This window comes from Protopterus annectens, chromosome 4.part1 (assembly GCF_019279795.1).
Source record: "Protopterus annectens isolate FY-2018-M chromosome 4.part1, PAN1.0, whole genome shotgun sequence".
NCBI lineage: Eukaryota > Metazoa > Chordata > Ceratodontiformes > Protopteridae > Protopterus > Protopterus annectens.
Window position 1 is genome coordinate 794,591,415 of NC_056734.1, and position 24,224 is coordinate 794,615,638.

The 24,224-nt window shown below is 37.3% G+C and overlaps 1 protein-coding gene across 1 annotated transcript in view; it reads right to left on the minus strand.

Moving 5' to 3' along the window:
• Window positions 1-2,040: 2,040 nt before the first annotated feature.
• The window catches only part of LOC122801059 (arylacetamide deacetylase-like), a 206,990-nt gene continuing 184,806 nt past the window's right edge, over window positions 2,041-24,224 (minus strand). Inside the window, exons 4-5 of the mRNA XM_044070543.1 lie at window positions 23,937-24,108; window positions 2,041-3,247 (exon numbers count right to left, since the gene is read on the minus strand). Coding sequence (XP_043926478.1) covers window positions 2,639-3,247; window positions 23,937-24,108 — 781 coding nt within the window. The 3' untranslated portion in view covers window positions 2,041-2,638. The remainder of the gene's footprint in view (window positions 3,248-23,936; window positions 24,109-24,224) is intronic.

The following is a 24,224-nucleotide window of genomic DNA, read 5'->3' on the forward strand; positions in this document are numbered from 1 at the left end:
ATAACATGTTCATCTCTCAACAGCCTTAAAATATTCAAACATGCTTTTGTAATAATTGCTGTTACATGCTAGAAAACCATTATTTGACACAGAGGAATAGTGAGGGTGGAGCTAAGAGGGAAGCCATCTTGGGCATAAAATGCTTGAAGACATGATTGGTAGGTCACGGTCAGTCTTCAGAGGATTACCAGCATCAGAAATGAATGTATTACATTCTTCATCAGATGTGAAACAGTGTAGCCCTCTACATGCAACATAAACTCTAAACTTCAGAACCTGCAAATGTACAACTATATCAATCAGTTTGCTACAGTGTAAAGGGAAAAAAGAGCTTTTATTTGTTTATTTAACATTTGCACCATAGTTTACAGAGACACTTTTTTGTTGCTCCTTAACTTAAAGTTGAGAGGCTTACTAGAGTGGGAGATGGTACCAGGCACAAAAATATCTAGCTGCAACTCTAATTTTATACTCCAAAAATTGCACACTCTTTCAAAGCAAAATTGCACTCCCCTTCACAGCAACTTCAAATGGATGTCAAGCAGAAACAGCAATGTACATAACTTTGTCAAATTTCTACCAAAGTCTTGCTAAGTAAAAAAAAAAAAAAATATGATGCAGAGTCTCTACCCAGGAATTAAAAAAACATTGCCCACAGAAGTATACATGCTTTATTTTCAGTGCTTCAAATGGTCAGAACATTAACATTATTCACAAAAAAAACACCCTAACGTAAGATTGTACACCTGTGGCTCTTATGTGTGCATTTACTGAGGAAGTGGATAACGAATGATGAACACACCACCTATGGATTTACTCTTAGACTTTGGAATATTAATGTATGTGAAATACACTGCAGTTCTACTAGTTACAAATGCAGCTATTAAGCCATGTCCTGTTGATGTTTCTCTACATTATACTGTGCTACTTTGCATATATCATAGGTTTCACAAATGCAAAAATGTCAGAACAGCAGCCCCAATAACACCCTGTCCACTAGTGTAGACAAAGTTTACCCATGCTGATAACTCATGCCATTACTATAAAGGAGTAGTCCTGAACATATACAGTATAAGTTATGAAATGCATCTTAAATTTTATATTTTAGCTCTACCCTTGCATGTAATGCTTAGCTTCCCTTACAGTAAACTATTTATATATATATATATATATATATATATGTATGGGTCTAGGATTCTTGCACAAACACACTTTTTACCGAATCGCGAATGGGCAGGCATATTACATGGAAATAATTTTCACCGAAGCATTTTCGCATAAGTATGCCTGTAGTGCTGGTCGTACTATGGTGCGGATAAGGGAAAATTCCCCTTTTCTCCACTGTAGTGCAATTTTGGCATGAGAATATTAAAGTAGGGGGGGTGTGGGGGGTGCAGGGGGTCTTGCCCCCCTGCGTAAAAGTAGATTTAATGTTTGTTTTTTTAATATACTTTAGCAAAAGTGCTTTTTTGGTGAAAGCGCTTCCGTTAAAGTCTGTTTGGTGATAGTGGATTCAGACTGATGAACTTCCGTTCAACAGTCCTAGATCCATATATATATATATATATATATATATATATATTTATATATACACACACACACACACACACATATATATATATATATATATATATCAAAATGGTGAAATGCATCCGTTCGACTGACAATTGTGCGAAAACTGATTTCAAAGTTTCATAATGTCACAAATTGTTTTACCGAGTCTGGAATGCCGAAACGCTATTCCCACTTTATATCCCAGATAGCAAATGGGTTTTCACACAAAACTCCTGGAAATGGCAAATGTCGAACTCCAGTTTTACCATGTTCAAAATTAGTGGGGAAACTTATTTCATATTTCGACATTTAAATTCGGCATTCCGAACACTCGCACAGATGTGTTTCAACATTTTGATGCTATATATATATATATATATATATACATATTTATATATATATATATATATATATATATATATATATATATATATATATATATATATATATATATATATATATATATATATATATATATATATATATATATATATATATATATATATATATCTTAAAATGAGTAGTTGCTAATAAAATTATAATGCCAATAAAGACAAGCTATACATTTGTGTACTATCCCATCCAGGATCCAGTGTCGTAGTAGGTCTTAACAAAATCATATAAAATGACAGCCTTGACCGCAGTATTCAGACTTAAGTGGAAGAGTGTTTCATTTGATTACATGGACTCCGCATTTCTATTATACCTGTGTTCCACATTTAGTTCTTTAAACCACATTCTGTAAATGTGGTTATTTAATTGGGAAAATGTCTTATCTCCTAAGACAAAACAGCCTCAGTGCAGACTACAATAAATATAACAAGGAGTATTTTTGTTTTTCATGGTCTATAGCAAAATTCTTTAATAAACCATATGATGATGTCATATTAAGCTTTTATAGATTCTCTGACAAAACACTTTAATAAACTATATGATGGTGTTATATAAAGCTGTTCAGGTCCTCACAACATGTCGTCAAGTTTGTCTTCATCATCAATGTGTCCAAACAATAAAATATAATTAAAATCAGGAATGAATAATGTTTATAGCAAAACTGGTGTTATGACATCAGATCTTTTGATATTTATAAGTTTGCATCAAGCCAGTTAATATAATTTATTAGTACCTTGTGTGCAGCTTCCAAGTAAAATGGCCAAGGCTCAAACATAAGTATCCCATGAAAGCATGTTTCGCAATGATAATGTGTTACATGGATGCCTGCCTCTTTTACTCTTGATACATACATAATACCATCATCCCTTAAGACATCATACTCACACGTTATTACATATGTTTTGGGCAAAGTCTTCAGTTTTGTTTCTTCAGCTAACAGGGGACATGCTCTTGAATCTAGAATTCCAGGATATTTATTTAGAAGGTCTGCATTTCCATACTGCGGCCCACTGTATATGTGTCCTTTTCTGAATTTCTCAGGTAAGTATTTTTCCCAGTTTACAAATGCAAAGGTGTGTCTAGAGGCTAAAGGGATGAACCTATTTGACATCATAGATTTATAGAGTGCGGTGTCATTTGTGAAGTACTCACTCCAGAACCTAACCATTAATGACCTTGATAAAAGAGGCATGTGTTTATTTTGCTGATATGATGGAGTATCAAAATCTACTGCCTGAAGTGCAGGATAGATTAATGCTTGCACCTTGAGCTGAATATCAATGTTTTTATCTTCCTGTACCTGAAACAAAATAAAAACAGCATAAGTAAATAATACACAGAAGCAACATATTGATAAACAAATACCATTTAGATAATTTACATCCCACATTTTAACATTTTGTCCATTTTCAGTAACCTTTATTCTGCTTGTCCCCCTTGCAAAAAAATATCTTTTTTACCTATTCTTCTTCTTCTTTCGGCTTTTCCCAGTTAGGGGTCACCACAGCGGATCACCTGTCCGCTCATGATTGACAGTGGAGTTTTATGAATTATCGACCTTTTGTGGTCAACTGATGGCAACATTTGGAGGTTCCAGTCTTAGTAACTACATCAATCTATAGATTTATCTAGGATCTATATTAGATAATCAAACTTTCAAAAGTTCAACTGTCATATGGTCGACACCATATGATCGAACTTTCAAAAGTTCAACTGTCATATGGTCGACACCATATGATCTCACTTTTAAAAGTTTGAATATCTAATAAAAAAATAATCTACACAAATAACCTACCTGAACTTTTTAAGAAGGGGGCAAGCCCGCCTGCACCCCCCACACCCCCTGCTCTTTAAATATACCAACTCCGAGATCGCACTACAGTGCAGAAAAGGGAAATCTCCCCATTCTGTGCTGCACAGAGATCCCCGTTAAAATGTTCTAACTTTCAAAAATTCGATCATATGGTGTTGACCATATGACAAACTGTAAAATATGTGGTTTAAGTGCCCAAATCAAAAACAAATAAACCAAAAATAGGCACTGGAGACCAGCGGATCCACCACACAAATGATTTATTGCAGTAAACAAAACAAAATGAACACACAGCACATAAAGCATTAACGCTGTTAAAACAATTCCCCTTACATTTTTGACTCAAAGAACTTCATCAGATGGGCATATATATCTTAATTACTTCTTTAAAAACCTTTTCCATCCTTTAATTAACCAATGAAATACTTAACTCAATTATTTTTTAAGATACAAGACATGACTTAAAATAATAAAACTAAATAAAACTTCATAAATAAGTCATATAATACTATGTACATATAAATAAACATATAAAAAGATTTGCATCAGCTTGAACAATGAATAAATATACTGAATATAAATAAGCATAAATAACGCTTGTAAAATGTCATATTTTAAAAGGTAATGTTGTTGTTGTGTCTTTCGGCTTTTCTTGGTTAGGGGTCGCCACAGCGGAACTCTGGTGCGCTAATGATTGGCAGTAGATTTTTACGTGCTGAGTTGCCAGCTCTGACGCACAACCTTCAATGAAGGTACGCCCATTCATGCATGTCTCCACACAGAAGATGATTTAGCTGTGAATCGAACAGGACAACATCTTACTGTGAGGTGACAATGCTACCGCAGTACAACCACCGCAGTCTTTTACAAAGTAATAAAATGTATAAAATAAAATGATGAATTTACACCACCTAGTGGAGAAAACTGTGAACCACACATTAAAGTTTTATACAACCTGAAATAAAATTAAATTCTTCCACTCAATGAACGGAAAATAAATTAACTAAGTGAATCTAATGTTACAGTTTTGCAGATCTAAGCTTTAGTACAGGTTTTAATGATACCATATCATTTAGCCCTGGGTGATTACAAGCGTCCAGGACCAGTTGCCACTATAGTTCCCTATACTCGAGTCTAGTCTCCCAGGGAGCACTCCTGGGGTCTATGGGCACTGCTTCTATTATAAAAAATTGATACTCTGCTTTTTCACATAACTGAGAGTGTTTATACAGGATGTTGTTTTCATTTTTCTTCCTTATGTCGTATCTCTGTTTGTACATTCTTTGTTTTTACGTTCTTTCTGTCTTTCCCACATAGAAGGAGTCACAAACACCACACAAAACTATGTATATCACGCCTGTTGTATTACAGTTTGCGTACCCTTTAGTTGTTATATGCTTGTTTCTACATTTGTAGTGTATAATATCACCAGTCTGTATATAAATACATCAGGGACAGTTTCCACATTTGTGTGTACCTTTTCTGTTACTGGAAAAAATTCCGTAATTGTTGTGGTGTGGACCTCCTTCTAAAATATTTTTGATATTTCACTCTTTTTTGTATACACATTTGAGTGGTTTATCAAATATACCATTAAAATCTGATGATCTTGCAAATATGTTCCACTCCTTTTCTTTAACTCCCTTCACCAAATTGGTTTCACCATCACAGGTAATAATCAAAGCAGATTGATAAGAACCCCCCTCTAAGTTCTTGTCATGACCTGCATTCTCGGGAAAAGGGTGTTTTTTGCCCAGAATAGGGGCAAACCTGGATTCTTTAGCCTCAGTAACTTCTGCCAACACATCAGTCAATAAATTCAAAGGGCACCCCCTGGCTCTAAACATTTCCATTATGAATTCACATTCTCTTTGAAAGTCTTGGTCGTCCAATATCATTCTGCTAGCCTGGACGAGTTGACCTTTTATCACCCCTCTTTTCTGACGAGGAGGGTGGGCACTAGTATAGTGCAAGTAAAAATTGGAAAATGTCTGTTTTCTATGTATTTTGGATTTAAAACCATTACAACCCCTTGAATGTTTACATCTAAATAATTCAACTCCATATTATTGAGTTGATATGTGAATTTTAAAAAATCAATTTGGTGAAGGGAGTTACAGAAAAGGAGTGGAACATATTTGCAAGATTATCAGATTTAAATGGTATATTTGATAAAATACACAAGTGTGTATACAAAGAAAAAAAAAAAAATATATATATATATATATATATATATATATATATATATATATATATACACATGTGTGTGTGTGTTGCAAAACAACAAGTGCACAAAATTACCAGACAAGGTGGACATGTAGAATATAGAACAAGCACCACTGAAGAAGTTCCACTTACTTGAAACTAAACCTGGTTTGCTTGCTGGTGTTTTAGCCTTCACATTACATATTTATTTGTCTATTTGACAGTTGGTACTATGTTTCTTCTGTGATATATATCTATATGTAAATCTATCTATTTATCTATATTTGTGTGTGTGTGTGTGTGTGTGTGTGTGTGTGAGTGTGTGGATCATTTCTGACTGTGTTTCAGAAAAGGTGCAATCAATCCCAGAGGCTGTTTAATAAAGTAAGGAGGCGCAGAGGGAGCAGTCTCTTACAAGAGGATCAGGAACACATCCCTAATGCACAAATGCACACACTTTCAGTAGTACCAGTTTTGTATAACCCGTTCTTGATTAATTTGTATTTCACTGAGTTCATCCTCATCAACTTGGGACACACTCATCTAGTAAACTAAGTAGATAATTTATTTTTCTACACTTATAATACAACGTTAACATTTATCATCAGTCTCTGTATGTCAAGAACAGGTTATTTACAACTTTATTGCATCAACATACTTACTAAAATGCTCATAAATCTACAGTTATTTCACTGTTAAAATGCAAATTAAAATATTACAGAATGTATACACACACACACACACACACACACACACACACACACACACACACACACACACACACACACGCGCGCGTGCATGCTCGCGCAACCTCCCCACATACAAATAATTCTCTAGCCTACATAAAATGACCTTCCAAACACAAATCTGCTCTCCCATTTAAAAACGCTAAGTAAAAAAATTAATAAATTGACAATGTAGACTATATTACTCATTCTCTACAGTGTTAACAAAAAAAATTGCATTCAGCACACACCAAAAGGAAAACTAACATCTTTTATAACACCCTTGCCCATTTAAAGCAATCCATAAATTAAATTTCTTTTAGTTTCATATGAACATGCTGATGAAATCAGACAAAAATTGAGTCAGAGCTGAATTTCTTGATCAGTACAAAGTAAAGAAAACACATGCGCGCGCGCGCACACACACACACACACACACACACACACACACACACACACACACACACACACACACAAAAATTTCATAAGCACAGTATTCCCCAAAAATGCTAACATAATTAAACCCCCTAGGAATTAAATTCATTTGTAATAAAATGAAAACATCAAAACAAAACAAAAACAAAACTATAAAGCACTAGCTATAACTAGCTAATCAGAAAATAGCATTACCGCAAACATGGACCTGATTTTTATCACCAAAAGCTAGCTAAAAAAATGTAACCAAAAGGACATTTTAACTGCAAAGCTAAAAAAACCTAAAAGAAAATTTGCTAAACTACTAAAATGCATCAAATTAAAGCACATTTACTTGATAAAAAATATTCATGCTTAACTCAGGAACTATGGTATTTAATCAATCATAAGACTGCCCATTCATAAAAACATATGCACACTACCTAGAGCCTTTTTAAGGAGAAATGTATTCTGTTTATATAGACCTATGAATTCAATAGGAAATGCTACTGTAACATAAAAATCTTGACAATTGAAGTGATACCTGTAATATATTCCTGCCCTTGTGAAATGAAAGAATAAAGCTCTGACTACAGCTCAACTGACTTGAGATCCAATAGCTGCTCTGCCAGTTAATGGCACCAGCTACTAGATTAGACATGTCCACGGTGGAATGAGGTGTTCATGTGTCCAATGTGGCTTGGGGTGTGTAGACGTTTACCGTGGATTGAGGTATGCATGTGTCCAATGTGGCATGAGGTATGTATAATTCCACTGTGGAATGAGGTGTGCATGTGTCCGGTGTGTCATGAGGTGTGTATATGTCCACCGTGTAATGAGGTGTGCATGGTTGGGACACGTTTGTGTGGTTGGTTTCAATGCTGGAGATTTCTGCTTAAAACAGCTTCATTGCCAGTTTCCTCAGTAAAACAATTCTTATAATAGCCTCAATATTACGAAATGTAATTTGATATTGTTTAATCATCATATTTTTACTTCTGTCAATCACTATCTCTGCATAAAAATCATAGAGAAGTAATAGCATTTTCTCCCCAAACAATCCAGTCTTCAGGCACTTCTCTGACAACCATGGATATAAAGCCCCCAGCAACATGAATGTGGGCATCAAACACAAAAGGCAGTATATCCAAAACCTCTTCATATCATACATACTTTCTTAGTAATCCCTTTATCAAACTTTGCATATTCCAATAAGATGCAGCAAACTTCACTTAAAAATATTATTCATTCGGCATTTTTCATAAACTACAAAAACTCAATATAGTCCATCTCTCTCCTAGTCACTCCAATACTCAACCTCAGAATATTAGATGTTTAGTTTCTCATCTCATTTCTTTTAACTATAAAATCTCATAACAACAAAAAAAATCCATTAAATTCTTCTTTGAATCTCACTTAGTTTGGAATTTTAAACCTTCTGTATTAAGGTCATCCACGAACAAAGGTCAGTCAGTGGTTTCCTCTCCAGTCCAGCTGGTGAATCTGGGAATTTTGAGGCAAAGTTACAACTGTCTCATGTACATGGACAGCCCTCTCCTCCTCCAAACAGGTTCAAATATATGTGAGAGATGCAACTATTTAGCCAAACTGGAGGCTGAGCTCTCTCATCTCAAAACTAGTGTAAGCAGTCAGGAGGAGAAGGTAACCTCACACAACACAATTCCAGTATCACATAGTCCCACCACATCAGTGAACCAAAGACATAAATATGCAAAAACATACTCAAAGGCTCTAAATAAAAATCTACCTAAGCAACAGAGAACTCCAAAGCAGACATCCAAGCAAACGCTGCCTCAAAACAAAACACGCACAACACATAGCCCACAAAGTCAGTGTGCCAAGAAGCCACAGCCCTTAAGACTGAATAACACACCTGATACTCATAATAGGTGACTCTATTGTCAGACACACTGACGTCCTGTTCACCAGGCTGAATAAAGAGAAGGTCACGGTGAGCTGCCTGTCGGGTGCTAGGATCCGCCACATAACGCAAGCACTCAGGTCACTCCAAAGCAAATACAAATATGACTCAGTCATTGTACATGCTGGTGTGAATGACCTGAGACGTACCTCCCTGGACTACATGAAAAGAGAAATAGAGGAGCTCTCTGATCATGTAGCCCAGGCTGGTATGACCCTGACCTTGAGCAGCATCTTATCCTCACCTAGAATGATGCCACAGTACAAAGACAAAATGATCGATTTTAACAATTAGCTAAAATTTTGGTGTCATTCAAAGGGGATCCAGTGTCTGTCAGCCTGGGATGACATGCTCGACAAGCCACGTTGCTTCACTAGGGACGGCTTGCACCTGTCACCACTGGGCTTTTGGATATTGGCAAAGGCTCTAGCCACCCCTCATAGTGCCTTTTTTAAGCAAGGCTCAAAAGTCAAACCCACCCCCATAGACAGCACAAGGAACAAGAAACTAAGGGTAATGCTGCTAAACGCCAGAAGTCTTAACCTCAAGATGCACGCACTCGAAGCTCTCCTCAGTATGGAGAACACTGATATCTGTGCAGTGACAGAAACCTGGTTCAAGGCTCCAGAGAGCACCCCAGCACTACCAGGCTATACCTCATATCATGCTTTTCGGCCCCAAAACCCGGACCGAACCACAAAAGGAGGGGGAGTTTCCATATTTATCAAGGATATCCACACCTCCAGGTTAGTGGCATTGCACAAAGTATCAGAGACCATCCATGTGCAACTAAAAGTGGGCAAGACTGCTTTCCAGTTTATAGCATCCTACAGACCCCCCTCTCAAAGTCAGGAATCCCACTCGGCTTTCCTGAAAACATTGGAGAACATGAAGATCTCTCCGAACACCATTATATTGGGTGACTTCAACTACCCAAACATTGACTGGGAGCACTACTCAAGCCCCAGCACCTTAGCCCAAAGGTTCCTGGAAATTATAAACTCAAATGCTATGTAACAACTAGTCACCACTCCCACAAGAAGGGACAACATACTAGACCTGATCATTACCAACATGGGGACTCTATGCTCAACACCAGAAGTATATCCCTCATTGGTAAGATCAGACCATAAATTAATTTCACTGGATGTCCACATCCCGACCCCACCCCCAGCCCAGAAAACCACAGTGAAAAACTTCTCAAAAGCGAACTTCTCACTTCTCAAAACTGAAGTGGAATCCTTCAAGGCCCCAGGGCCAGAGGTAACTACGGCCCAAACTGCAGAATCCTATATAAACGCATTCTACGGACATCTCCAGGAATGCATTGATCATGCTATCCCAAACAAAACCAAGACCCAATCATGCAAAGGCAGGCATCCAGTCTGGTGGACCCCTGCCATAAATAAACTGTACAACAGAAGGAGGACGCTACTACATGATAGAGTAAAATCCTTAATAGGGAAGGCATCTCTGATCAGTACTAGCAAAAAATTACGATCCCTCATAAAATCCTTCAAGGCCAGCTTCGAGAGAAAAATTGCACAGGACACCAAAAACAATCATAAGGCTTTTTTCAGTTATGTTAGAAACCTGGGATGCAACTCCCAGACTTGTTCTGAGTTGATTCTAAATGACAAAAAATACACTGAACCCACAGACATTGCCAATATCCTGGCAGACAGGTTCAGTGCAAACTTCTCCACCCCAAAAGAGCAAGTATCTATCCCGGCAGAGGGCTGCCTCCCAAACATCTCTGATGCTCAGGTGAAGTGTGCCCTCTCCAAAGCAAAAAACACTGCTTCCATGGGACCAGATGGCATCCCAGGTTGCGTCCTACATGAACTCCAAGAGGAACTAATCCCTCAAATAAAACAGCTATACAATCTCAGCCTCACTACAGGATATGTGCCCACAGAATGGCGTACAGCAACAGTGGTCCCACTCCACAAAGGTGGAGCCTCTACGGACCCTGGAAACTATCACCCCATAAGCCTGACTATTTTAGTCTGCAAGGCTATGGAGAGGATCATCATGGAGCTCATAAACAAAGACATTGGGGATGTACAGACACTAGATCCTACCCAGTTCGGCTTTGTCAAGGGCAGATCCTGCCTTTTGAACCTGGTTGACTTCTTCGAAACAGTCACCAAAGCCATAGATGAAGGGAAGGTAGTCCACACAGCCTATCTGGACCTTGCAAAGGCATTTGACACAATACCCCACTCGGGCATCATAGATAAGCTATCCAGCTTAAATATAAACCCCTATGTCACAAAATGGGTTGCAAACTGGCTCAAAGACAGAACCCACAGAGTGAGAGTTGCTGGAGCCATGTCAGACTCGAAACCGGTCACAAGTGGCATCCCACAGGGTTCTGTCTTGGGACCACTCTTGTTCGGTATATACTTTTCCGAGGTACAGGCAAACGTGGGAGGACTATGGCTCATCAAGTTCGCAGACGACTGCAAACTGGGCACCATAATCAACTCTCCAGCTGACACAAACATCCTTCAAAAAAGTCTCACAGAGACAGATAACTGGTGCCAGCACCATGGTTTAAAGCTAAATGCCAAAAAATGTATAGTCATACCCTTTGGCAAAAACAATGTGCCCACAAATTACCACATAGGTGAAAACCCATTAAGTACAGAGAAAGTTATTAGGGACCTGGGGACTCAAGTTGATAGCAATCTCTCCTTTGAAAGCCACATTGCCAAAGTGGTTAGAAAGACCTTCTACATAGCCCACCTCATCACGAAGGGTTTCACATCTAGATCAAGAGAGGTAATCGTGCCCCTTTATTCATCCCTCATCAGGCCCATCATAGAATACAATGCCCCTTTTGGGATGTACCTTACCCGACACCTGCAGCAATTAGAAAGACCCCAAAAGTATCTCACCAAGAGGATCAAGGGTCTCAAACAGATGCCATATGCTGCTCGGTTAAAAACTCCAGCTCTACTCAGTTGCATACCGCCTACTTTGAGGCGATCTATGCCTGACATACAAAGCTATGTCAAATCCAGAATTAATGGACATGCTCCACCTCAATAAATCTAAATCCCTTAGAGCCACACGCTCGAGGGACTTGAACCTCAGCACAGAAATAAATAGAACTTGCTGGAGGGACAGGTTCATAACCCAGAGGCTCCTTCGCTCTGGAATAGAATTCCAGTTCATGTGAGGCAGAGCACCTCACTGAATCTCTTCAAGAAGAATCTCGATAGGTGGATGGGGGATCATAGGTTTGTCCCAGGGATTACTCCCGTGTCACTATTAGACAGAGGCACAGTAAACTAAACTTTAAAAAGGGCACAGTATACTCAAATCAAGGGGTGGCGTAAGCCATACAGAATCGGGCTAGGCTTATAATTGCCCCAGGGCAGATAGCCTAGTATGAACCTATGAACCTATGAAACTATGAACAATACAGATTTAATTTCTTAATACTATTTGGTATAATGACCAATGCATACAAAGCACACATAAATATTTCCTCTCTAATACCATCAATATAAAATTGATATCTTAACAAAGTGCTGTATAAGCTGAACATGTAAAACCTGTAATAAAACAATTTCATAGCAACATGCATACCTACAGACCAACACACACTGATCCACAATCTCAAATATTCATCTAGACAATACACTTTCTTACAAGTTAGCATGGCAATCTGCAACCCCAGTCATTGATCAATAGTATAGCACTTCATGCATACTGATAGGATTTCAAAGTCAAGATAATTAATAGGATTGAGAAAGCTTTACAATGAATCCCAATGGGCACTAACTGTTGCAGCCAGAACAAGCCACTCCCACAAGTGGGAAAGTGAGATTCAGAAATATGGTTAGCTGCATTGAGAAATTACTGGCTAATATGCATGCCTTTGCAGGCCTCTGAATTGCATGGTGTTACCACTATTTCTAATCAGCACTTTCATGTGGTAATCATCACTGGCAGCCCATGCATCACATTGGCACAGACACCTCTCTAATTCACTTTGCCAGATACATGCACTCGCACGCACGCACACACTTGCCACCTTACATCTCAACAGATCCTAGGTTTACAGAACATCCTTGATATTGTCTCTTATATTTTTATTGTCCCTCCTGAATAACAGATAATTGTAGTCAGTCAGTAATGTCAGACATTAGAGCTTCATTCTTCTTACTGTTCAGAAAATACATCAAGATGCAAGAGTTGTTGCTCTATTATTAATTATTTATGTGATTTACAGAATTATTTAAAAAGTGTCCCTGATGTCATATGTTAATCCACTATTTAACTGACTAGAAGTCTTAAGCATGGCTGTTGATAGATGGTAGCCCCCCCCCCCACACACACACACATATGAGCACATACCTGTACTCTGTACCTCTCAGCTCTCACAGACTTTAAAGAATATTCCTGATTTTGCTTCTTTTTACTGCCCTGTCCCTCATAAGTCACAGATCACTACATTTAGTTGATAAAGCTAAACATTAGTGTCATTATTTGTGTTATTCAGAATATGGTTTGCGATGCAAAAGCTGTTTTGCTAACTTTTTAGGATACTTAGAGTAATATATATAGTAAGTCCTGGTGTTTAGTCTTCCCCCTCATATTCTTTGCTTTTCCAAAAATGCTCTGTGTAAAACCTGTTCTCCTACTATTTGAAAGAGTTAGAGAAATATTTAAAAGTCCCTAGTGTCTAGTGCCCCCCCCCATCAAGTATTACAGGTGTTACGCTTTGGTACAGGGGAGCTTAGAGCTTTGGCAGTGACTTCCCACACACACACACACACACACACACACACACACACACACACACACACACACACACACACACACACACACACAACTGCGCTACTGATTCCTAATACTTTACTGTAACTGCCTAGGCAGATACACACAAACACATTTAGACATTCATAGACACCCCCCCACCCCACACACACACACACAGTTACCATGGATCAGGACCCTTGCTATTGGACTGCACTCACTGGCACATTCACTCATTCACCTACACATGCACACACACACACACACACACACACACACACACACACACACACACACACACACACACACACACACACACACGTACTAAAAATATTCAAACTACCTCCCCTACTGTGACCACCCACACATATTCACATTCACATGTACATCCTCTCCTGTGGCCACTCATACCTCTGCAGATGTGCACACATGTTACAACACACATATACATTCACACTTACACCACATTGCCACTACCTCTCCGCAAACACTTACTTGATGTTGTTTCCTTGATGATCATTAATGTAAAATCTTGGCTTCACTGGAAGCCTAACATGAGATTGCCAAGAATGAAAAAATAATTATACATATCGTTATTAAACCATTTATCTAATACTCTGTTAGATATGCTATTGCATCTAACCTTTCTAATGTCCAGTGGTAAACTTTTCCAAAGTTTATCAGGTCTTCCATGAAATCGTCTCTCACATTGTGGTATTACAAACAAGATTTCTCACTAATCAAAAATTATTTCTTGTTCCCAGTGAATGTGACCTAAATTCAGTTCCTAATAATGATGCCATATCATCAATGTTTGCATATTTATACATACCCTCTTATCAGTCTGCAAGTAATTAAGTACAATGAAGGCCTGACCAACCTGTTCTCATAACAGAGGTAAGGTGCCTTATATAGTATTGTTGCATTCTTTCCGGTCTGCAGTACTGTGTACAGTTATATACTGCCTTGTTAATTGAGAGTAAAATGTTTTCATTTCTACTGGATATATAATTTACCATATCCTTTATGATTATATAATATTTCTGGTTTACTATCATAATGTCAATGATCAGTTCTATTTTTATCTAAAATGTCGACTTGTTTTCTCAAAATTTTACATTTACAAGAGTGTAAATGTTGAACATAACCCAGTAATGTTGATTCGGCATGAATCGACATACCATTTCCCCTGCACCTATCACAAAAGCAACAGAAGTTCTTGTTGTCAGCAGTACTAATGTACACTTATGAACAAAACGCTGATATTATACACATCACCATTTTAAGCAGAGTTCATTTTTCTTCCCAAAGCATACTTCCCTACTTAAAGTAAAGAACTTGTCCTTTGAGCCCTCACCAGTCTGGAAATCATCTTATTTCACTACCCATCATGATGCAAAATGTAACCTTTATTGAGCAGTGAAATGGCTGCTAGAGTGCTGCAAGTCAAAATCCAAGTCATGGGGTATAGCTTAATACAATCCATTGCTGATGTCTTAATACAATCCATTGCTGATGTCTTAATACAATCCATTGCTGATGTCTTAATACAATCCATTGCTGATGTCTTAATACAATCCATTGCTGATATCGTAATAAATCTGAATAAATCTGTTCTTAACAGACTTTCCACCTGTTATAATCACATCGCTAGGTTTGCCACTGGCCAACCTTTCAGAACACACCACTGTTTAAATCTTTTACAACTGGGCTGACTTGAACTTCCTAACCTTCTTCAGTTCAACCTTATGGTTTTGGCCAAGAAAATCCTTCTACATCCTGATTACACACCTACCCTATAAAATATTATCACCCCCTATGGCAATGCCAGAAATCTAAGATCCTCAAACAAACTACTAATTCAATCCATTAAAATCAGCAATACAGCTGGTGACTCCCTCTTTGCTAACACTGGTGGTAGAACCTGGAACTTACTACCAGCTGATATAGCACTGCTCCCCTCTCTAACTGAATTTAAAACCAAACTTAAACAACATCTGGCATTAAAATGTCTTTGCCACTGTAACAAACCTGCCTAATGTAATCTTTACTCTGTTATTTTGTTTTATGAATGATTGTATTAAGCCACCTTCTCTATGTAACTTAACCAACCATTGAATTGATCCTCCATCTTTGTATAATTCCATATGTACGTGTCTGATTGTCCCTTTTATTAATACTGTTAAACTTGTTGTTTGTCTTGGAGCTTTTCTCCCCGGGCCTCCGCTGAAAATGGACATTACTCCAGTCGGACTATCCCGGTCAACAAAAGTAAAATAAAATAAATCCATTTCTGATTGTAACTTTGTAAGCATCTGCATGCCACTATGTAGAAAAACCCTCACTACCACTGGAAAAAATTGACATTTATATTTTATCTATAACACTTTCTCATGATTTCTGTGAATTCTATCCACTTGACTAATGGGGTCTCAAATTAATCATGACCAACATATAGTGCACTAATTCTTGACAGGATTTCAAATCTGCCAGAGTAAGTGCTGTTTTTTCCAAGAAAAATACTGCACCAAATGTGTTCACTGCTTTCCCATCACCCTGTCTACAGTAGTTAAAAAAATTATAGCCCATAACAATGCCCAATGACTTATTTGAAAAAAAAAAGTCCACTGTATTGTTTTTTCTTTCACAAAGTCCAACGTACCAAACTTTCTCCTGAAGGAATTCTAATTGTAAATGTCATCATCTGACCTTGTTTTTCATACTAACTGCTGTTCTATATATACCATCTGGTTATATACTCCAGCTGATTTATCTCTTATTTCTCAACTTTTCTGCTGAATTGGCAAGCTGGCATCCTTTTGTGATCACAAAAATTCACAACTTTGTTACTCTCAATTTTCATCCATTGCCATCTGCTTCCTCATTAGCAGATTAACTAACTGTGTCTGTTTATGCACAATGACTTCCATAGGTGTTCCCGCAGTCTTAAAAACTTTTCAGAGGCTTTTCTTTTCTTAGGAAACATTTGGAAGCATATGTTCCACCAGAATTTCTTCTTCTGCTTATACAGATGCTGTGTTTCCAAGATTTGTGAGATTTTGCACACCAACAACTTTACTGCATTTCTAAGACTTCCCCTGTCTGTGTCCCAGGATGCTGAAGGTTTGGAGGAATGAATAGGTCAATAGAGTATAGAGGCTTTTTGGTCATGGGATGGGTTTGGACACAAAAAGTATTTTTAACAATTCTACATCACCCTTAGTCAGGCAGTGATAAAACATTTAGCAATTTACATGTGTGGTTATTATGCTTAACCATGAAGGGACACAAAAAAAAAAAAAAATTAAAAATCAAAAGAAAATGTCACCTATTTAAAAAATATATTGGTGTGCTAAGTAGTATTTCATTACTCGTGAATGGCATATGTATTCTCCTAATAATAGTATATAGAATGACAACTGTGTAATGCATTGGTACACCATAGGATTAAGAAATATTTTTCATTTTGCTCTAATTGACTTGCTCATAAATTCTTCCCTGGCGACCAATAGCATTTCTGACATTTACCACATCCTGCTAGATATAACCTCAAAAGGGTTGATCAGATATCTCATAATCAGCTATCCACCAAATATGGTAACAGAGGACCTGCAGCAAGAGCCCATTCTCAGCATGATAGCACTTGCATTTCCTTTGTTTGCCTTTCTTGGCATCCTGCTATTTAAGGAAAAGAAAAGTGCATGTGAGAATAGGCACAGTGGGATGTATTATACACTTAATCTCATATAGTCTGTGTGCTCCCTGTGTGTTGCAGGTAGGTGTCAGTAATATAAACACATGCATCCGCATACCTGTGGACAGTGTAGTAATATATAACTGTAGAACACAACACATGCCTCCGCATACCCTAACTGTAGACCACAGCACATGCATCCGTATACCTGTGGACAGTGTAGTAATATATAACTGTAGAACACAACACATGCCTCCGCATACCCTAACTGTAGACCACAGCACATGCATCTGCATACCCATGGACAGTGTAGTAATATATAACTGTAGACCACAGCACATGCCTCCACATACCCATGGACAGTGTAGTAATATATAACTGTAGACCACAGCACATGCATCTGCATACCCATGGACAGTATTTAATTTTATCTTGTACAGCAATACCTCCCTAAAAAATGGCACAGAAAGATGACTTATCAAGTCTGCAGATGTCGGTGGAAGACAATAGTCTGCTATAATACTGTTCAGTTAACTACCATTCATGTGATGACTGTCATTGTCTGGCCTCCTACATGACATGCCTTTGACAGCATATGGTTGTTAATATACATGGCTACTATTGCTATATATAGACTGGTGCAGCAGTTACAGATAAAGACAGATCTCATTTAAGGGCAAATGTTTCAAAGGCAATGCAGGTATGTTCTTAATTTGGAAGGCATTTCTACAGCAGAGTATGTTAATCAGGTGCACAGATATATGAATTTATGGCATGCATGTGTGTTGATGCAAAATGAACTGTCATTATCCTTTCTGTTGGAAGAATATATAACAATCTATATGCAGTTACTGTCAAGCTGCCAAAGTGCATACACATAAGTCATAGCACAATCTCCCATACACTTGCTGTCCAGCTCTGGTCTGTAATGTTGATATATCCAGTAATGCTATTTACATAAACATAGCCTTACTTCCCCACCGACCCAAAAAAGCAAATGAAGCAGCTACTTTCACTGGCCACACAGCAGAGATCTACTATGACATGCAGGAGTAGGACTAGCCTGCTCATGGCCTAACTATCAGTGGGAGTATATGGCCTCAGAATATATAACCATGACCAGCTGACACTTGTATAATTGAATTACAACAATAGTTACAGTTAACAAGGTGACATACTAAAATAACTTCATGCTGTAGAACTGTATTGTAGAATGGTCCATGGACTTGCACAAGTACATGGCAATGTAACCCCATGTTACATAAAATGCTTCACAGTACTCTATAAGAAACCACCTCTAAAGTACATACATCATGAACAAACCTTATAATAACCACAACAACGATGCAGTTTTAAGGAAATGTATGAAAAGGGAGCATGCAATTACTTTTGAAGTGCACATGTACTTTGCAAACAAGTAATTTTTACTGAAGTAATTTTCTATTTGAGTTCCACAAACTTAGAAGACTGCCTGCTTTTAATCATCTCTAATGCAATGGAATTCATGCCATCTGCTAATGTTTGCATAACATAATTTTGAGTCTTTTAGTGAACTAATTATGCTAATCAGACACTTACTAGTGACTGTTACTGAATAGCTGTTTGTATGCATTACACCTGTAGACAAAGTCATGCTAAAAGTCTGTCTTGATGTGGTGCACTTACATGAGCACCTGTAAAGTGCACTGAGAATGTATGGATGGGATAATGACCCTTATGAGGACATAGGGGATGTTATGTTACTTTTGTAACCAATGGGGGCACTACAGAGGAAAACTGTTCTCACAGTTAGACATGTACCAACTATACCTGTCTCATGCCTATGTTCACACCTTAACACCACCCTGCCAGGAAATTTCGTGTGTGACAAAATGGTCATATTGTGACAGACCACACTACAAGGATGCTCAAAGCTGTGTGACACATGCTGAAAAAATAAACTTTTGTGAGCAAAAGAGGAATGTCATAGCTCCCTGGAAAATGAGCTGACGAATTGCAATAAGTTTCAAGGTCACTGACAGAGGCAGGGCTTCCTGGTGATGCAGCAAGCAAAGTAATATTTTAATTTAGTTGCTACATAAGATCCAGCAGGAGTGCCTAACTGTGGGCTCATATATGGTTCCCAAATATATAGCAGAAGCTTAGCACATCTATCCAAAGCACCATCTAATACCACTTGCATATGCTGCTTTGGCGAGCAGTGCAGGCACCACTACTAAAGTGACCTGAGGAGAAACCATTTTAGCTGGCGTGAAGAACAGGCCAAAGTAAGAGCACCAAAGATGTATTACGAATATATGTTTTGCCTGCATAGGCATGTTGGTTGTCTGATTCATAAATGTATCTAACTAAATTTATCTCTTTTTCCTTCTAGCTTGTGAGGCTATATTAGAAAACAGTCTTCTGTACTAGAGTTGAATGGAGAGGCTTTTTAGGTGTAGTGGTACATATTTTTTTTTCCATTTCTCCATTCAGATTATCTTAGATATATGTGCCATAAGTCAGGAGCATGCAAGAACGTGACCCTGTAATCATAATATTGCCTAGCTTAAGGTATGTGAGGTACATATATAGCACAATTTCTGATACTCTTCATATGAGCATACATACATAAGGCAGTACTAAGCAGTTGTATAGGACACAGAAATCATGTACAAAGTATGAAGAAATTGTATATAAAAGTCAAAAATACAGAGTGTGATAAATTTGCTAAAGCTGATACAAGTCTATTAAGTATAAGGGTATTTACATATATTGTGGTTACAAAAAATATAATAAAATATACATGTATGCATAGATAGTAGGAGCACTTGAAAGTGTGCTATGGTATTAGATTAGATAACATTAGCGTTATTAAATTTGGTTATTGCTAGTAGAGATTCGTCTGTAGACTGAAGACCTGAATTGGAAATGTAGTGTTGCAAGAGGTGAGTCAGAGCAGTGCATTTATTAGGTTTGTTGATGAAGTTACGAGCTGTGGTTAATTTTTAGGTTGTTAAACAGTAAGATAATTCATGCTAATTCAGGTGAGTTTTATGTGACATTTTATAGGCAAACTTTGCTATTTTACTATAGCACTGTTCAGGCAGCTGTTTTGGGCTACTTGTAGATTCCAATATATTGGAGATACATGTTATGTATGGTAGTAGGAAAATGAATACAAGTTATTTTTGCATCATATGTCATTAATGGCTTGGGTCTATAGAGGGTGCCAGGTTTCTTAACTCTGTTTTTAACTGCTTCTTTAATTTGATAGTTGAATTTTGTATTTTAATCTTTGAAAACCCTATGAGAACCTCTAGAATTTAGTGGGGGTTTGTTTAATTCTGGTGCTGTGTGATGAGGTCAAGGTAAACAAAAACCTTTGGGAAGAGAACTGTTAGGTGTGAAAAAGAGTAGTCTGGATTTTTTGGCATCTACAAGTCATTGTGAGTCAGCCAGCCATGACTCAACAGATGTGAGATTCAGAAGTTAACTGTTGCAATTTTTCCATATCCTTGGCAGTGCAGATGAGAGCAGAATAATCCTCATACTGGATTACTGATGCATTATTTTTAGTTGAGTGATGCTCATTTACAATATATTAAATAGAATAGGGCCAAGAATAGATCTTTAGGGATAAAAGAAATGTGGGAAGAAGTGGGAGATGTCATTTTGCCATTCAATAGTCTGTTGTCTATTTGGTAAGTAGATGTCAGATCAAGCAATGCACCTGGAGGGGACAGTTTCTCAGTTTTCAGTGCAAACAAGTGATGAACTGTTTGGAGAGTTGAAGAAATACAAGTTCCCAGTGTTTCTATTTTGTTTTATGGATGTAACAAAGTTAAGGAAAGTGGTAATGGTACTATGGTGGGGGGGGGGGGTGAAAATCATGTTTTGTAGGTATCGGTAGGTTATTTTGACTAATAAAGGCATTGAATTGAGATTGGACACAATCTTTCCAAAATTGTTGATAAACAGTTACACTGCCTATGGGTCTAGAACTGGACATCTCAGTAAAGTTACTGTCTCTGTGTCGAGGTAAGATATTTTCCAGGAATTTGAAATGTGTTTAATGGATTGGCTTACTGGGATAAAAACGAAATGTTAGTGGCTCAGCTGCTTTGATTTTAGTCGTTCTCATGGTAAGTTGTCAGACGCAAGAGCAGTAGTTTCAGGAATATTTTTAATGGCGGATAGTAGGTATGAGTTCAAAAGAGAGAACTTTGTGGTTAATAATGGGATCATTGGGTTGACAGGTTGTAGAGGGATTAGATGGGTTTAGGAGAAAAGATACTGATTTAATGAAATGAGTATTGATCTGGGTGGCAATGATACTGGAGGTGGTGTTTACAGAGGTGATTAGATGTTAGATGCAACTAGGGTTCAATAGCTGATTAAATAATAACCAGAAAACATTTGTGTAATAAGATTTTTTTTTGGAGGGGATGTTTCTCAGATTATAGTCAGTTTTATTGGGTCTACATCAGTTGATCAATGAATGACATTGTTGAAACCTACATGGTCGAGACCATATGGTCGACAATGCAGTACATTGACCATTTTGAGTGAGATTGCTGCACAGTGGGAGTCAGTATGTACATTTTGCAATGGGTGGGAGTTACAGGGGGGCTTGCCCCCCCCTTCTTAAATATTGCTTTTCTTGTATGCCCTGAATTGTCAATTATGAGGTCTCAACCATGTGGGTTTTCACAATGCTGTTCGTTGATCAACTGAAATATTTTATTCTAGTTCTAGGCTTTCCAAGCTCTGTATTTCTGAATCATTAGTTGTTTTATAATGCTAATTAGCCATGTAGATGGGTTAGCTTTAAGCCTTTTATTTCTTAAAGAGGCATGTACATTGAGTATTTTGAGAAAGGTGGAGTCATCTACTTCAGTGTTCATAGTATTTCCCAGTTTATTATTTTAAGTCTGAGATGACATTTGTCTTCCTGAAAGAACTTTAGGTTTTGATCATGATCATAACTGTGGCGTGGTATTTTTGAATATTGGTTTGATCTATTATGACAGAGCTTGGGAGGTGAATGCTCAAGCTATTTGGGAGGGAGCTAGAGGCAATTATTTCATTGATAGTGTTAGTGACGACCAAATCAATTATAGATTTCCTGTCATGATGTTTATTATATCTAGTAGGTGATAAGATAGGTAAAACAGTATATGTACATATATATATATATATATATATATATACATATATATATATATATATCTATATATATATATATATATATATATATATATATATATATATATATATATATTGCTGCACAGAAAGAGTTGATTTTGTTTGTCTGCCAGTCTATGTTCATATATCCCATTCTAATGCTTTCCTGAGAGATGCTTGTTTAGGCCCAAAAAAGGAATTATTCTGTTGAACCAATGTTACTTCTTGGGGTATGTAAATTCCTAGGTACTTGTGCCTGTTAAGCTTTAGCTATGATATCTGAATTTCGTCACTTTTTGATGATGTCATTTTTGGGGTACAAGGATAGGTTAAGAGATGTTTTGGAAACAATGACAATACCACTAGTTTTTTTACTTGTGCTATCTTGCCAGGTTAGATTGTGCCCTAAGGCAGCGTCTCCTCATGTTTTATTTCTTTTTATAGGCATGTTTTACTAGCTATAATAATATCTGGTGAATGCTGTGTGTGGAATGGTGGTGATGTATTGCAAATACTTCTAAGGATAATATTGTATAGAGGGAAGATAGAAGATTTTTTTTTACTTAGGTGGTGTTTCTTTTGAATGAGATTGGATTGAGTTTTGATAAATGTCTCCACATTGTTTTAAAGTTATCAGCAAGTAGAGATAAGCTGGGAATCCACTTACTTTTATTTTTACTTTTACGCCCATTTCTTGTAATAATGGGGTTTGTTTGTGGTTGTGGAGTTTTTCTTTGTTGAGTAAGTAGATGTGTGAAGATGCTGGGAACTATTGAGAAATGACGATGAATGGGATTTAATAGTGGTGAGTTGGTGCCCATAGTTGGCAGCAAGTTTGTCTTAAGATGAAGGTTGTAGGAGGTTAGATAAGTGGGAATATTACATGAATCTATATAAGTAGGTGAGATGACATCATTATTAGGTGAGGCAAGATATTTTTTAAAGATATTAATAGGTTGTAGTCTGTTTATAGTAGTGTGGAAGTAAGATGTGTTATGGACAATGCAACTGTAGAGAAGTGTTATGTAGTTATTTAGGAATAGTAATACAGATACTGTAGGATACATTAAGGTTAGGGGATAGGATGTTATATTTGCTTTGAAGGCTTCAAGTAAATAAAGCATTCCATGGTTGCTAACTCACAAGTTTAAATATGTTTAAATATTAATCTTGTTAAGCAAGTACGTAAATATCATAGTCTCCTTTTACAACAGTTAGTTTACGAGCCATCTAGTAAATGTTAAGCAAAGCACAAACCTGCAGGACAACAGCAGCAGCTAGATTTCCTCCTGCACTGTCTCCCGACACACCAATCCGATCTCGATCCACAAAATACTCAGAGAGGACGTGATCTTGAAGAAAGTATTTGGTTACCGTATATACATCCTCAAACTGTGTAGGAAAATGATATTCTGGAGCCAGCCTATAACTGAGAAAAATATAAGAAAAAACTGTTCAAATCTGTAGGTTACAAATGTAGAATAGTACTTAAATAATTATAACTTTTCAATTGCATTTATGATGATTGGAGAAGGTACAGCACTT